The 12,490-nt window shown below is 42.7% G+C and overlaps 1 protein-coding gene across 1 annotated transcript in view; it reads left to right on the plus strand.

Annotated features, from left to right (window-relative positions):
* MBOAT1 (membrane bound O-acyltransferase domain containing 1) overlaps positions 1-12,490 on the plus strand; it is a 102,403-nt gene that overhangs the window by 52,449 nt on the left and 37,464 nt on the right. Inside the window, exon 4 of the mRNA XM_054592200.1 lies at positions 2,260-2,355. Within this exon, the coding sequence (XP_054448175.1) occupies positions 2,260-2,355 (96 nt within the window). The remainder of the gene's footprint in view (positions 1-2,259; positions 2,356-12,490) is intronic.

A 12,490-nucleotide genomic window follows, 5' to 3' on the forward strand; every position in this document is an offset into this window, starting at 1 on the left:
TCACGCGTGTCCCAGCCTTTACCACAGCCCTCCTTACTAAAATAACCACTGTCCCGACATCCCAGACCACAGATTACTCTCACCAGGCCTGGGATTTTAAACCATGTTGTTCTGTCTCCAGAATACATGCTTCCTCTACCACTTCGGGATTCTTTAGATTTTTCAGGTTTGTCCAGGGCGTGAATGCATTGCCCTATTGTATTGGGATGCAATACTTGGCACCGTCCTTGATAGGTGGCTCTTATAACAATTGCATTGAACTTGGTTTTCTTTCTGGGTCAGGGGGCAGGGGAAGGTGCAGGTGTAGGTCCTGTTGAGGGGAAAGAGGAGGCAGCAGGCATGGCCGCATTTGAAAGGGCCCTGGAAGAATCTGTCTTTTGAATCTGCTCTGTGCTTCTGCCTTGACCCTCCTGAGCTGGCTGGGAAAGGGAACGCATGCTGGAGGCAAAGTGGCTGGACTCCTATTTCAGCTTCTGCTTCAGCTCTTAAGGGACTGTTTTTTTCTTAGTTGTTGGTTTCATTCACCATCTTCTGGTTTGGAAAGGGTTAAGTTTGAACCCGGGATAGGGGAAAATCTTTGTTGTGTGTTAACATCTTTGATTGCAAATAATGGTAAAGAGAACGTCAAGGTTTATATAGCATGCTAGAGTGTATGAAAAAACTTCACACTCATCTGGCTCTCTTTTGCTACCAAATGAATTTTTATTATTCTTACTCTTTACTATTCCTTAGGCTGATCTAGTCTTTATGAGTTATTTTAATGTGAATTTGTATATTTCAAGATAATTTAGTATCAGAATATACATGTTTAAAAAGTTATACCTTTTGAATGCATATCTCTGATGAGTTCTTGAATCACTTAAAATGTTTAATGTATTCACTTCAGTTCTTTTCAACTAACAGTCAGTTAAACTCTCCTGTGTGTTAGGTCGAAGGTTGGGATGTTCACGGTCACAGTGAGTTGGGGAAATGTATACTTACAGTTTTAATATTATAATTATATATGCTAGTGTCTAGCACTAGAGAAATACAGGCGACAAGGCAATGAATCATGCTGGGAGTGGGGATGGCATAAATGGATGGAGCCAGACCAAGCCGGGTGACATTGGAGCTAAGCCTTATCTGACAGTTAGGGAGTCCCCAGATAGGTGCGAGGATGGAGAAAGGAGCTGTAGGCAGAAGCAGCAGCTTGCAGAAGGATACCTGGCCTGAGAATGCAGGCTGTAATTGTGGAATTTGAACAATCTAGTGCGGCTGGAACAGATGGTGGATGAGGAGCATGGCTGGAGATGAGCCCAGGAAGGTGAGGTAGAGCTTAGTGTGGGAAGCACCTCGCATGCTATCTTCAGGAGTTTTCCTGTGACTAGATAGTGAGACCCTTTGGAAACTTTTAAGACAAATCACAGTTATTTAGTTATTTGTCCATTCAACACACAGTAGGTGGCTGAATAATGAACAAAACACATATGATCATCCTTGTCTTCATGGAGTTTTTGTCGAGCAAGAGAGACAGTAGTTAATCAGATTATCACATATCTTTATAATTACAAGTTGATGCGTGTTCTGAGGGGCAGGCGTGTATATGTGTGTGTGTTGCTGGTTTATGCTATGGGAGGGGGGCGTGGTATGGAGTGATATGGAGTAGGTGGTAGTTGAAGTCTCAGGCATGGACAGGGAAGGTCCTGGGCAGAGAACTAGGGATGCTAACACCTAAGGAATAGGTGGAAGAAGACAGGCTGAGCAAGAGTCTGGGAAGAATTAACCAAAGAGGCATGAAGAAAACAAGGAGAATTGAAGCCAAGAGAGCAAGGTGTTTTAGGAAGAGAGCGGTGGGCACATGGTGACGATTTTTATTTACAAAGATCATTGTATAAATGTGACGGTTGGTGAAGAGGAGTCTCTGAGGGCAGACCTTACAGGTGAGTGGTTCGCAGCTCTGGCTGCACATTGGAATTACGCCTGCTCTGTGCATGCTGTACTGATTACACCTGAATATCTGGGGCTGCGGCCCAGACATCTGTGATTTGCAGTGATTCCCCAGGTGATTCCATTATGCTGCCAAAGTTAAGGACTACAGTGGTCCAGGTGAGACGAGATGAAGGGCTCAGAGCAGTGTGGAGGAGGTGGACTGGGATCAAAGACCAGACAGGACTTTGTGACATTGCAAATGAGGGGAGTGAGGGGAAGGAAGAGGAGAAAACTGATTGAATACATTCTTGGAATGCATAGTAATCCCATCCTGTGTGTTTTTGGTTTCAGATACTCCTTTTTTGTAGCAATGGGATACTTGACGATATGCCACATCAGCAGAATATACATCTTCCACTATGGGATTCTCACTACGGATTTTTCTGGGTGAGTATCTTAATTTGTGGGGGACAGTCTGACTGCTGGCTTTGACTCCCTCTCTTGGAGCCCATAAGGATCAAGAGTGCACATCAGAATCATGGGGGCCTGGTTAAATCTGTTGGTAAGACAGTGCTAATGGGGTTTGGTTGCTCTGTAGGACCGTGAGCCCTGATGTGTTGTCAGGCAGGAGTTGCACACGGTGGCCCATGGGCAGGATCTGGCCCACCACCTGTTTTTGTAGTTACGTTGGAACACAGCCAGGCACTTACTCATTTATGTTGTCTCTGGCTGCTTTTGCACAATGATGATAGAGTCGAGTGGTTGAGACAGAAACCATATGAGCCGCAAAGCCTAAAATATTTGCTATCTTGCTCTTTACAGTGGAAGTTTGCTGATCCCCTATTCTAAGGCCCTTAACGTTGAGTTGGTGTTTATCTCTCCTAGTTGCTAATACAGAAATTCTTCCATACCAGCTGATAAATAGCTGCTACCTTCCCCTCTTGAGTGTCCCCTGGCTGCCCCCTCCCCAACCAGTAGCCTCTCCCCAACCAGATCCATCAGACATGCAGCAACTAGAAAGGTAATGCCAGGCACAGCGGGAGGTCTCCATAACAGTGTCAAAATGTGTCACCCGGCCTTTACCTGTGGGCCACGCTTGCCCTGACTGGTCACGTGGTGAAGACGATGGGTGAATTAGTGAAAATTCTATGCCCTGTTGATGTTTGTTCAGTAATAACTTCAGAAATCCCGAGGAATGGACACTAAGGCACAGACATTCCTCACAGCACACTGTGTATGGGTACATGTTACTTCCTTAGCAGTTGGTTCTGTTCCCTGCGGGCAGTCTGAGGTCAGAGAGAACCTGCGGTCTCCCTTCAGGCTGAACTGCATTTCGTTTGATGAGCTACTGCAGGATAGGCAGTGAAGTAAGGGGGTTACAACTCACGGCTCCTTTCTGTGAACTTTGCAAGTTGTGCATCTAGCCCATCCCATCATGAAGAGGCCTAGGAAGGCAAGCGTGTTGCTCTGGGACACAAAGACTGTTGCACTGAAATTTCCATGGCTGTGCTTTGGTCTCAGAGTGGCTTTTCTTGCATCATTTTTTTCTTACCCTCAGGACTCTGGATTTTACCTATTTTTCTTTGAGTTGTCTCCTTTCTGTGTTCCTTCCCCCCCAGATTATGAAGCAGTTTCTCAATTTTTCTGAAACAAGCTCACAAACTTTGTTTTCTTTTTTATTGATGTGTATTGCTAGAAAAATATGGGAACAAGAAAGATAACAATATAGTGGGGCAGTTAGAGCATTTAAAGTAATTTTTAAATGGTGATCATAACTCTGCCTACTGTTTAATTAACAAACTTCATTTTTTTGGTTTCACCCCATAACCATGCCCCCACCCCTCCGATACTTAGAAGAGATCCTGGCTTTTACTAGTTGTTTAGTAAATGAGTGAGTTAAATACTCTAGCATTTGTCAGTCCTTTTTTCAATGTTTCCAGAAACCTCAATTAAATAGCCCCCGAGCCATTTGGTTGGGATATTGAATAAAAAACTTTTACTCTAGCTCAAAGTAGATTATTACCTTTTTTTCACCTGCATCATCTTTTCTTTTCAAGGCACAAAGTGTCTATTCATTCATTCCTTTCTGCAACTGTTTTTGGGTTCTCAGTACAGCAGTGCCAGGGCCTGGAGCTGCTCAGGCAGAAGGAAGGGTATGCCTGGCAGAGGGGGCCATTCTGCAGGAACACAGAAGTGAGAGACAGGTGCCTGTGGCAGTCCCAGGAAGCCACCTCCCCTACCCTATCCTCCACCCCCTTATGTCCCTACGTCCTATCAGGTTGGCAGCCTGGCTGTCCCTTGGCTCCACTCGCTGCTCTGCGTGCCCACTGCCATCACACGGGGCCACCCATGTGTGCAGTTTTCCCGACTGGCCATCTTTCCTACCACCCTGCCCCTTCTCTAGGCTGTGTTCTCTGTACCAGCCAACGAGGTTCTAGAATACCAGGCAGATGATGAGACGGTCCTGTCTTACCTCGGCCCATCTCCTGCTCCCGTTTGCTCTGCAAATGGCAGCAATGCCGAAAAAGTTTACGGTCTGCGTGCATGCTAGGTTAGTCCATGTCTCTCTGTCTCTGCCTTGCTCATTCCGCTGATTAGAGGGATATTTATCATCCTTATCTATGTAGAAATCTTTTACTTCTTTTCCCCAAACCCAGTTCAAAGATCACTGTTTTACAAAGCTTTCCCTGATTGCTGCCACCACCCTACTTCGGTCCCCTTCCTCCACCAGTCAGTCACTCACTGCATTTTGGACCCTGCGCCTGGCTGTCAGTGGCTGGTGCTGCCCATTGCCTGTAAATCACACCCATGGGGACGCCGGAGCCTGGAGTGTTTGCAGCTGGCACTCACGGGCTCTCCTGATTTCATCAGTTGATTTATACGCTTATCTAGTGTCATCTGTGTTTATTCTGAAACTTGTTTATTCCAGCTTGTACTTATATATAAGCTGATTATATTTAGAAGGAGAGAACATGGGTTCTTTAAATCTCAGTTGGGTCCTTTGGAAAGTCACCAAAGCAAGTTTAGCATATTAAAGTGATGGCTATTGAAATTAAATGTGGGTGACAATGCTGAAAGGATGTGGGGAAGGATTACAAAAATTGAAGATCCTGCACTCAGGTTGCTTTGCAAGCATCTTTACCTTCTTGTACCTTCTCAGTCCGTGTTAGAGGAAATGACTCTGGAGAGCATAGACGGGGCTTTATGTCAGAGATAGAGGCCGTCATTCAGCAGATCCACACACCAGGGCAAGACTCCGGTCCTGCATCAGTAGGTTCATCTGTTCATCATCCAGCAGACACTGATGGAGAACCTGTAGATGCAGGTGCAGTTATAGGAGACAGCAGTGAGCAAAGACCGTGCAGTGAGTGTACAGTCATCCATTTCAAGTTTATATAGGAAGTTCAAATGTGAGCATATCATTGTGTACTGGGTTGATTCACGTGTACCCAGGAGCTCAGAATATGCCCCTCTTTGGAAATAGCATCTTCGTAGATGTAACTAGTTAAGATGAGGACGTACTGGATTGAGGTGGGCCCTAAGTCCATCATGCGGGAGTCTCTGTATGAAGTCCATGAGAGATGCAATTCACAGACACACAGAGGGAAGAAGGCATGTGAAGATGGAGGCAGAGATGAGAGAGATGCAGCTACAAGCCAGGGAACTCGAGGGATTGCTGTCAGCTGCCGGAAACAAGGAAGAAGCATGGAACAGATTCTCCCTCACAGCCTCCAGAGGGAACCAATTTTGCCAACACCTCCTTACGGGACTTTCAGCTTCCGGACTCCAGACAATGTTTCTGGTTTTAAATCCCCCAACCTGTGGTAATCTGTTATGGCAGCTCTAGGGAACGGATACACATTGTTTTGTAATTGCATCCCTTTTGCTGAGCTAACAAATGCACCCCCCCCACCCCCCCAGCATGCAGGTAGGAGTGCCTCTACTGTCCACATCTCCTCCTGCTCTTGTCACATGTCCGCCTCCACTGGTTTCTTTCATAAAACCATAAAACTCTTGAATGATTGTTACATCACTTTAGTACAAACAGAATGGTGGGAAGTTACCAAAAGGAAAAATAAAGGGCATTTGTGGGAAACAGTAATGTGTTTTTGAAACGTTGTGGATTTGGGCTTTGACAGCAGGGCGGGGATGAAAATCAGTTCCTGTCAACTCGACTTTTCAGCAGCGTAGCCATGATAAATTCCCTTAAGTGATGTTTGTTCTCTGGCATTTTTGGATTCCCTTGTATTAAGAAATCTCAGACATTACACACAAAACTGTAGAATGTTTCAACTAGAAAGGACTGTTGTTAGGGAAAGGGTACAAAAAAAAGTCTTCGACAGGTAAATTGCCTGCAATTTATTTCTCTCATTGCTGAATGGCCATACTATCCAATTCTTGAAGGTATGTCTTTTTAAAAAAATTATAGTGCATTATTAAGCAGCATTCTCCCCTGCCCCCACCACCATAAATGCACAGTGTCTCACTGGCATGAATTTGTCTTCTTGGATAATGCCAGCTAATATAAAAGGAGAGATACATACCAACCTAAAGTGGACAAGATGTTTTAAATCAGTGGTCCCCAGTCTTATTGGCACCAGGGATTGGTTTTGTGGAAGACAGTTTTCCCATGGACTGGGGTAGAGGGAGGGTTTTGGGATGAGTCAAGCCCATTACACGCAAGCTCACTTCCTGCTGTGCAACCTGGTCCCTGACAGGCCTGGACTGGTACCTGCCCATGGCCCGGAGGTTGGGGACACTTATTTTAGATCACAAGTTGTCAATTAGAGAGATTCTTTACCAGTTCTCATTATGACCATGCAAGCCACCACAGTTTTCCTTCTGAATAGAATTAAACGCTTATTTCAGTTTAAAAATCGTATTTACTATCCTGTTTAGGAATACAGTAGTATTTGGAAGTTGAGCCTGGCTGTTTAATGCAGTCTGACGTGGTAGCTACTGTCTTTTGAGAATAAATACAAACCTAAGTGCTTCACATACTTTATTACACATTTAGAATAAGAGCACAGACAGGAGTAAAATGGGATTGGATTCGATTAGTATTTGCATCAAACAATGTTTTTAATTTGGAAGAACACATAAATTTGCTGTATTTCAGATTATTCTGGTGCTTGAAATTTTATCATTCTGAAAGTAATAAAAGTTTTCATGGAGTAGACTGGTTTTAATGGTGAGGATAACACACAAGATACACTTTTATTAGTGCTGCTAATTCCACCTATGTCAACGCATGTGGTGGTGAATGTCCTCTGTGCTGTCACTAGGAATGTGGGCTGTTACAGATACTAGCAAGTTTACTGTTCTTCTGGGGGGCAGCTCAGCAATTGCTTGTAATAAAGCTGGTACTTGATTCCCTTTTAAGTTTGTGATAATGAACTGATTCTTCTTTGTTGCTCACAGAAGGGTGGAAACCGGGTTCTCTTCTGAGGGAAGCAGCAAGAAGAACTCTTTTTTTTTTTTTTTTTCCTTTGTAGGGCAGGCCAGACTCAGGCAGATTATTGCATTCCCACCATGTCGGCAATTTGATTTGCCCATGTGCTTTTGAAAACATTATGAAATGAGAGCTCTTCTACTCTACTAGTGGGAGTATAAATTCATAAAACACTTCTGAAAGGCAATTTAGCCATAAGTTTTAAGCAAGAATTTTTAAAACGTTCATAACCTCTAATAGGATAAATTCCTAGGAATTGAATTACCTTAAGGAAATCAAATTTATTCATAAGCATGTACAACTGTTGTCAATAATGATTAAAAATTGGGAGTATCCCAGATGGTCCAAAGGAGGTGAATGATTAAATGATGGTACTAAATGCATCCATTGAAAATGATGTCTTCAAAGTATGTTAGTGATACTGGAAAATGCCTAAAAGATGATGGAAAATAAAAACCTCAAAAGAAATACATGTATTAAGATGCCATTTTTATGAATGTGGACATGTGTAGGAAAAAAGAGTAGGAGGAAATGATCAAAATGCTAAGACAGTGACTCTGTAGGGGGGTGTGCTTTATTGGTGATTTTAATCATTGTTTTATTCTTTTGTATGATTATAATAATGAGACACCCTAAGTGTTATTTAAATATGTTTGCATGCACATTACGATGAACTGTAGCCTACAGGAGTAGAGCAAGAGCCATTTGTATTCCCTGTTACCCTCCTACGTTTCTTGTAACCCAGAGCAGTGGTGTCGCTTGCCTGCCCTCCTAGTGATAGAGGCCGCTTGTCCTGTTGCTCCATGGGAAATGTTTTCCTCTGTTACGACATCCTGGTCACTATCTGACCAGCCCAGTATGTGCAAATAATTGGGTTCTGTATGATTGTAAAAAGAAGATTTTTGCAGAGAGATTTCAATATTGGGTTATTTCATGTTTCTCCGCCAGGCACTGCTAGCTTTTCAATAATTAGCACAGTCACCTGGAATTTAATTCTGAAGACTTAAGTTTGTAGGTTATATGAAGTATATTTGGTAGGTTCCCGTTAAAATGGAAAACTGGTGATTTTGTTGTTGTTGAGTGCCGAAGTACAGAGATGACGCCTTTGAAAAGGTGAGTGGGAAGAGTATAAGCCCACTCTGCTCTGATTGACACTGGATGGTTCTAAACAGATAGCATGAACTCTGAGCCAGAGGAGTTCCTGCTACCTTCAGCTGCAACCCTAGGAAGCCTGGTGGAGCTATATTCATTCTTTGCTGTGTCTCCTGGAATCCCTTATTTTCTTCCACAATGTTGGCACAGTTGGAAGGCATTTGGGAGCATGCCACTAAAGCTGTAATAGCATCAGCAGCCCCTTCAGTAAGTAATCCAGGGAGCAGGGGGTACAGGCAGGGCCGAAGCAGCAGGGAGACAAGGAGGTACTGTCTAAGCCTCCTCTGCACCTCAGCTACTGGGTTCAGGCACAGTTTGCGTTGTATCTTGGCACCTCTGTTTGTTGTTCGTGTTGGCAGTCCTGGCCTAGGTTACAGCTGATTGGAAGTTCGCTGGTATTCTCCCACCCTGCCAAACTTCTTGCTTGCCTGATTCCTTGCTTTCCTAGTGTGTAAGTGATTATATGTGGATTTGTATTATAAACAAAGAAGTAATAAAATTTTAGTATATGTGCTGTTGAAGTGGGCACAAGAAGTAATACAAATGTAAAGTATAACTTTTTGGATCTCAAATGACTTGTTTGGGAAGGTAAGATCTTTGAGGGTCAGCCAGCTGTATAACTGGTTGGCTTTTTTGATGACTGTATTATCTCATTGTTCCATCCTAACTGTACCAGGACAGAGAACTTAACCACCTTAGATACAAAGATTAAGGTAACACAGGCAGGTTTTATTGGAATATTGCTCAAAATGGAGTGTTGTTTAATGTTTTAAAGACATGTTATTTCTGGGGGGGGGGGGGAGTTGATATGGGAAATGCAAATGAATGAATGGGTACCAGTACCACTTCTGGTAAATTGCCTAAAATCTGTATCTGAATGCCTTGATTTTGTTTATGGGGAGGGAGAGGTGGATGGCATTGCTTTCTCTTTCTTTTCTTTCTAAACCCATCTCCAACTCTGTTTTCCTTTACTTAATTTCCCTCCATATTTCCTTATCCCAGTTTGATAATCTTAAGTTTGGGAAGAAAAAAATGGTTTTCTTTAGCCTTCTTTTTAATCATGAAAAAAATTCGTGGGACAAAAAAGAAGTGGCCCTACCTCAACCGTGCTGGACTCAAACCCTGATTTCAGATTGGTTAGATGGTTCCCATGGATTCAAGTGCAGGGCACATGACTGACAGGTGTATACACATCCAGAGACAGGGCATACTTTTCAGGGGGTGGAAAATCTGAGTGCAGCTCAAGTTCTAAGGCCTCATTGTCTTGTTCTTTAGCTGTATCAAAGAGCCTTTTTATGTCCTTCCTGTGCTTGTAGTATGTACTTGTGGATACTGGGTTTTGCATTTTTTTTAAAAAAAAGAAAAAAAAAGAAAAGAAAGCAAGAGTTCCAACCACAAACCAACAAACATGTCTTAGATTATATTATGTTTTGATTGGAATGCATCATGGATGGTATTTGAGTTTTATTTTAAATTAGTAACTTCACAGCTTTGACTCTTGAATTTCACTAACTTGTGCATTTTAAGTTTGACACCTGATCTGCCCATAGGTTTAAATAAATTGCTCAATGAAAAAGTGTTCAGAGAGGACTTTCTCTGAGCAGGAGCATGTGGTGTGCTCCCTTATACCCATGGCAAAGTAGGAATGTAGGAGGATCCTAAATGCATTCCTTTTAGTGAACAGGTTTTAGTTTGAGGATTTTAGATCTTCTTTTTCACAAGTTATCAGCATGTTCTATTATAATCAGATATCACATGTGTGAGTTGTTTTTTATTTTAGTTGCTAGAAAATTCTTCAGATGTTTAAAACAGAAGCAGTATATGGTGGAAAGTATAGTCTGGATGATCTATAGCAATATTTGATCCATAGCTTCTTCAGTGTTGTTTTTTTTCCCCCAACAAAGGGATTTTTCTTCTGAACAAGGATGACAATATGGTTTCTACATAGACCACTAATGCAGATTTCATATTGAGTAATTCTTAGTTATTGGCATTGATCTAGATATTCAGTGTTGTGTATTGCATTCGTTTGGGTTCACTGAGAAGCAGATGCCGAGACAGGAACAGAAGTATGAGGGGTTTTTTGGGTGAAATGCCTGTGAGGAAAATTGGGGAGGCCAGTGGATGAGTCTGGGAGAGCCTCAGACTGACAGGCATGTCTGACCCCTGAGACAACGAGGGAGAGAGGAGGAAGAGTGGTCTTCGGCTACAGTGCAGTTCTAAGACAGTTTTGGCAAGTTCAATCGGAAGTCCTTCGGCTAAAATTCCTGAGGGCGGAGGAGTACGGTGCTTTGTGGCAAGGGGCCTGCCTGGGTGCGGAGGTGTGGGCCTAGTACAGACTAGGCGGCAGAATCAGGACACGGCTGGAGCCAGGCAGTTACACTGCTTCAGCAGCCGATCCGAGAGGTGCCTTCTCATGGCCACCACGTATGTGAATATTAGACCACCAAATGCTGTGCTGAATATGTATGTAATTATGGAATACATTAAATCTAATCCCAGATAGAGGAAAACAAATGTTATATTTCTATAGAGACAGAAAGGTGGGCTAATTCCATGACATATTTGTCTGTGTTGATGTATCTATTTTTTTAGGCCCTTAAAAAATACCACACACACACACACATACACACACACATTTATATTTAGACCCTTAAAATATATACTTTTATATGAATTAAATCAAATGTAGGAATTTACTTGATTTGCAAATTGCATAGTCACCAGAGAGTATGTCTCATATTAAAAAAAATTTTTTTTTATTGGAATTTGTGTAAGGAAAGCTGGGAGCTCAGGTCCTGTTAATGACTCCTAGGACTTTCAATCTTGCAGGAAAAAAAGAAGACAAAAAGGCTTTGGAAAGAAAACTGTACTGTTCTGAAAGTCATTTTTGAAACTAGCTTGAGTGTGATGCTTAAAGTGAATCTCTAAGAAAGACACGTTGTGGGTCAGAAGCCTTGTTGAATGTCAGGCAGTGAGCTGCAAAGTTAAAATGGTCTGTAAGACCAATATGCTCTTATAGAAAGCTGCCATCTAGCCTTTATTTCTGGACCCAAACCTCAGTGTTCTGAAAGAGCAGTTATTTTTTTTCAACATAAAAGAGTGTAGTTACGCCAGTGTTAGTTATGAGCACATCTTGCTGCCTTAACGTGACCACCTGGGTGGCTTCTGTTTGCCACACCTTCTCGCCAGGCCTGGCAGAGCACAGAAGCCGTCCCCTTCTGCAGTGAGACTCACTTTCCTCTCAGCCTCATACACAACATTCAAAATCTTGTTTCAAGTAATGGCCATTGGCTCCTAGGCATTTGCAACTAAGATATCAAGTTGGGTGTAGGTGTTAAGATTTCAAAGTGTATTCATTGACACTTTTTTGAAAATGCTTTATCTTGTTTGTTTATATTGATAGTTTAAACTATTACCTACTTATGTAAAAGAGATAGAAAGTGGGAATTAGAATGAGAAGAGTTGAAGAGGAAATAGACTCATAGAGAAGTGGATAAGTGCAGTTGACACACATCACAGTTGGTCTAAAAATAGTTTGTGTTAAATTCCATCCTCCCACGTATCTGGGCCTGACTCAGCTCAGGGCACAGAGGCTGTGTGGCATCCCAGGGTCATTCCAGGGACACTGCTGCAGGACAGCGGTTTTCACCTGGTGTGCTGCCACACAATGGTGTGCCGCAAGAATTTTTAAAACATGCAGTACATGACTATTTAGTTAGAGGCATTGACCTCTTTTCCCTTAGATTGTCAAATAAAAGAAATGACGGCAGCCAGCACAATGATAGCTGTCCACTGTGAATGAATCAAAACTATGCCTAATTTTTTTCCAGATCGGCAAAAAGTATAATTTATTTTTTGGTGTGTCACAGAATTGTAGTGATTAGTTCTTGTATTCCATGAGATGAACAAGGTTGAAAATCCTTGCTCTGCTTACAGGGGTGTCCGACCTTTTGGCGCCTCTAGGCCACACTGGAA

The sequence above is a fragment of the Pteronotus mesoamericanus genome, unplaced genomic scaffold, assembly GCF_021234165.1.
Source record: "Pteronotus mesoamericanus isolate MK-2021 breed Mesoamerican mustached bat unplaced genomic scaffold, CSHL_Meso_final scaffold_31, whole genome shotgun sequence".
Taxonomy (NCBI): domain Eukaryota; kingdom Metazoa; phylum Chordata; class Mammalia; order Chiroptera; family Mormoopidae; genus Pteronotus; species Pteronotus mesoamericanus.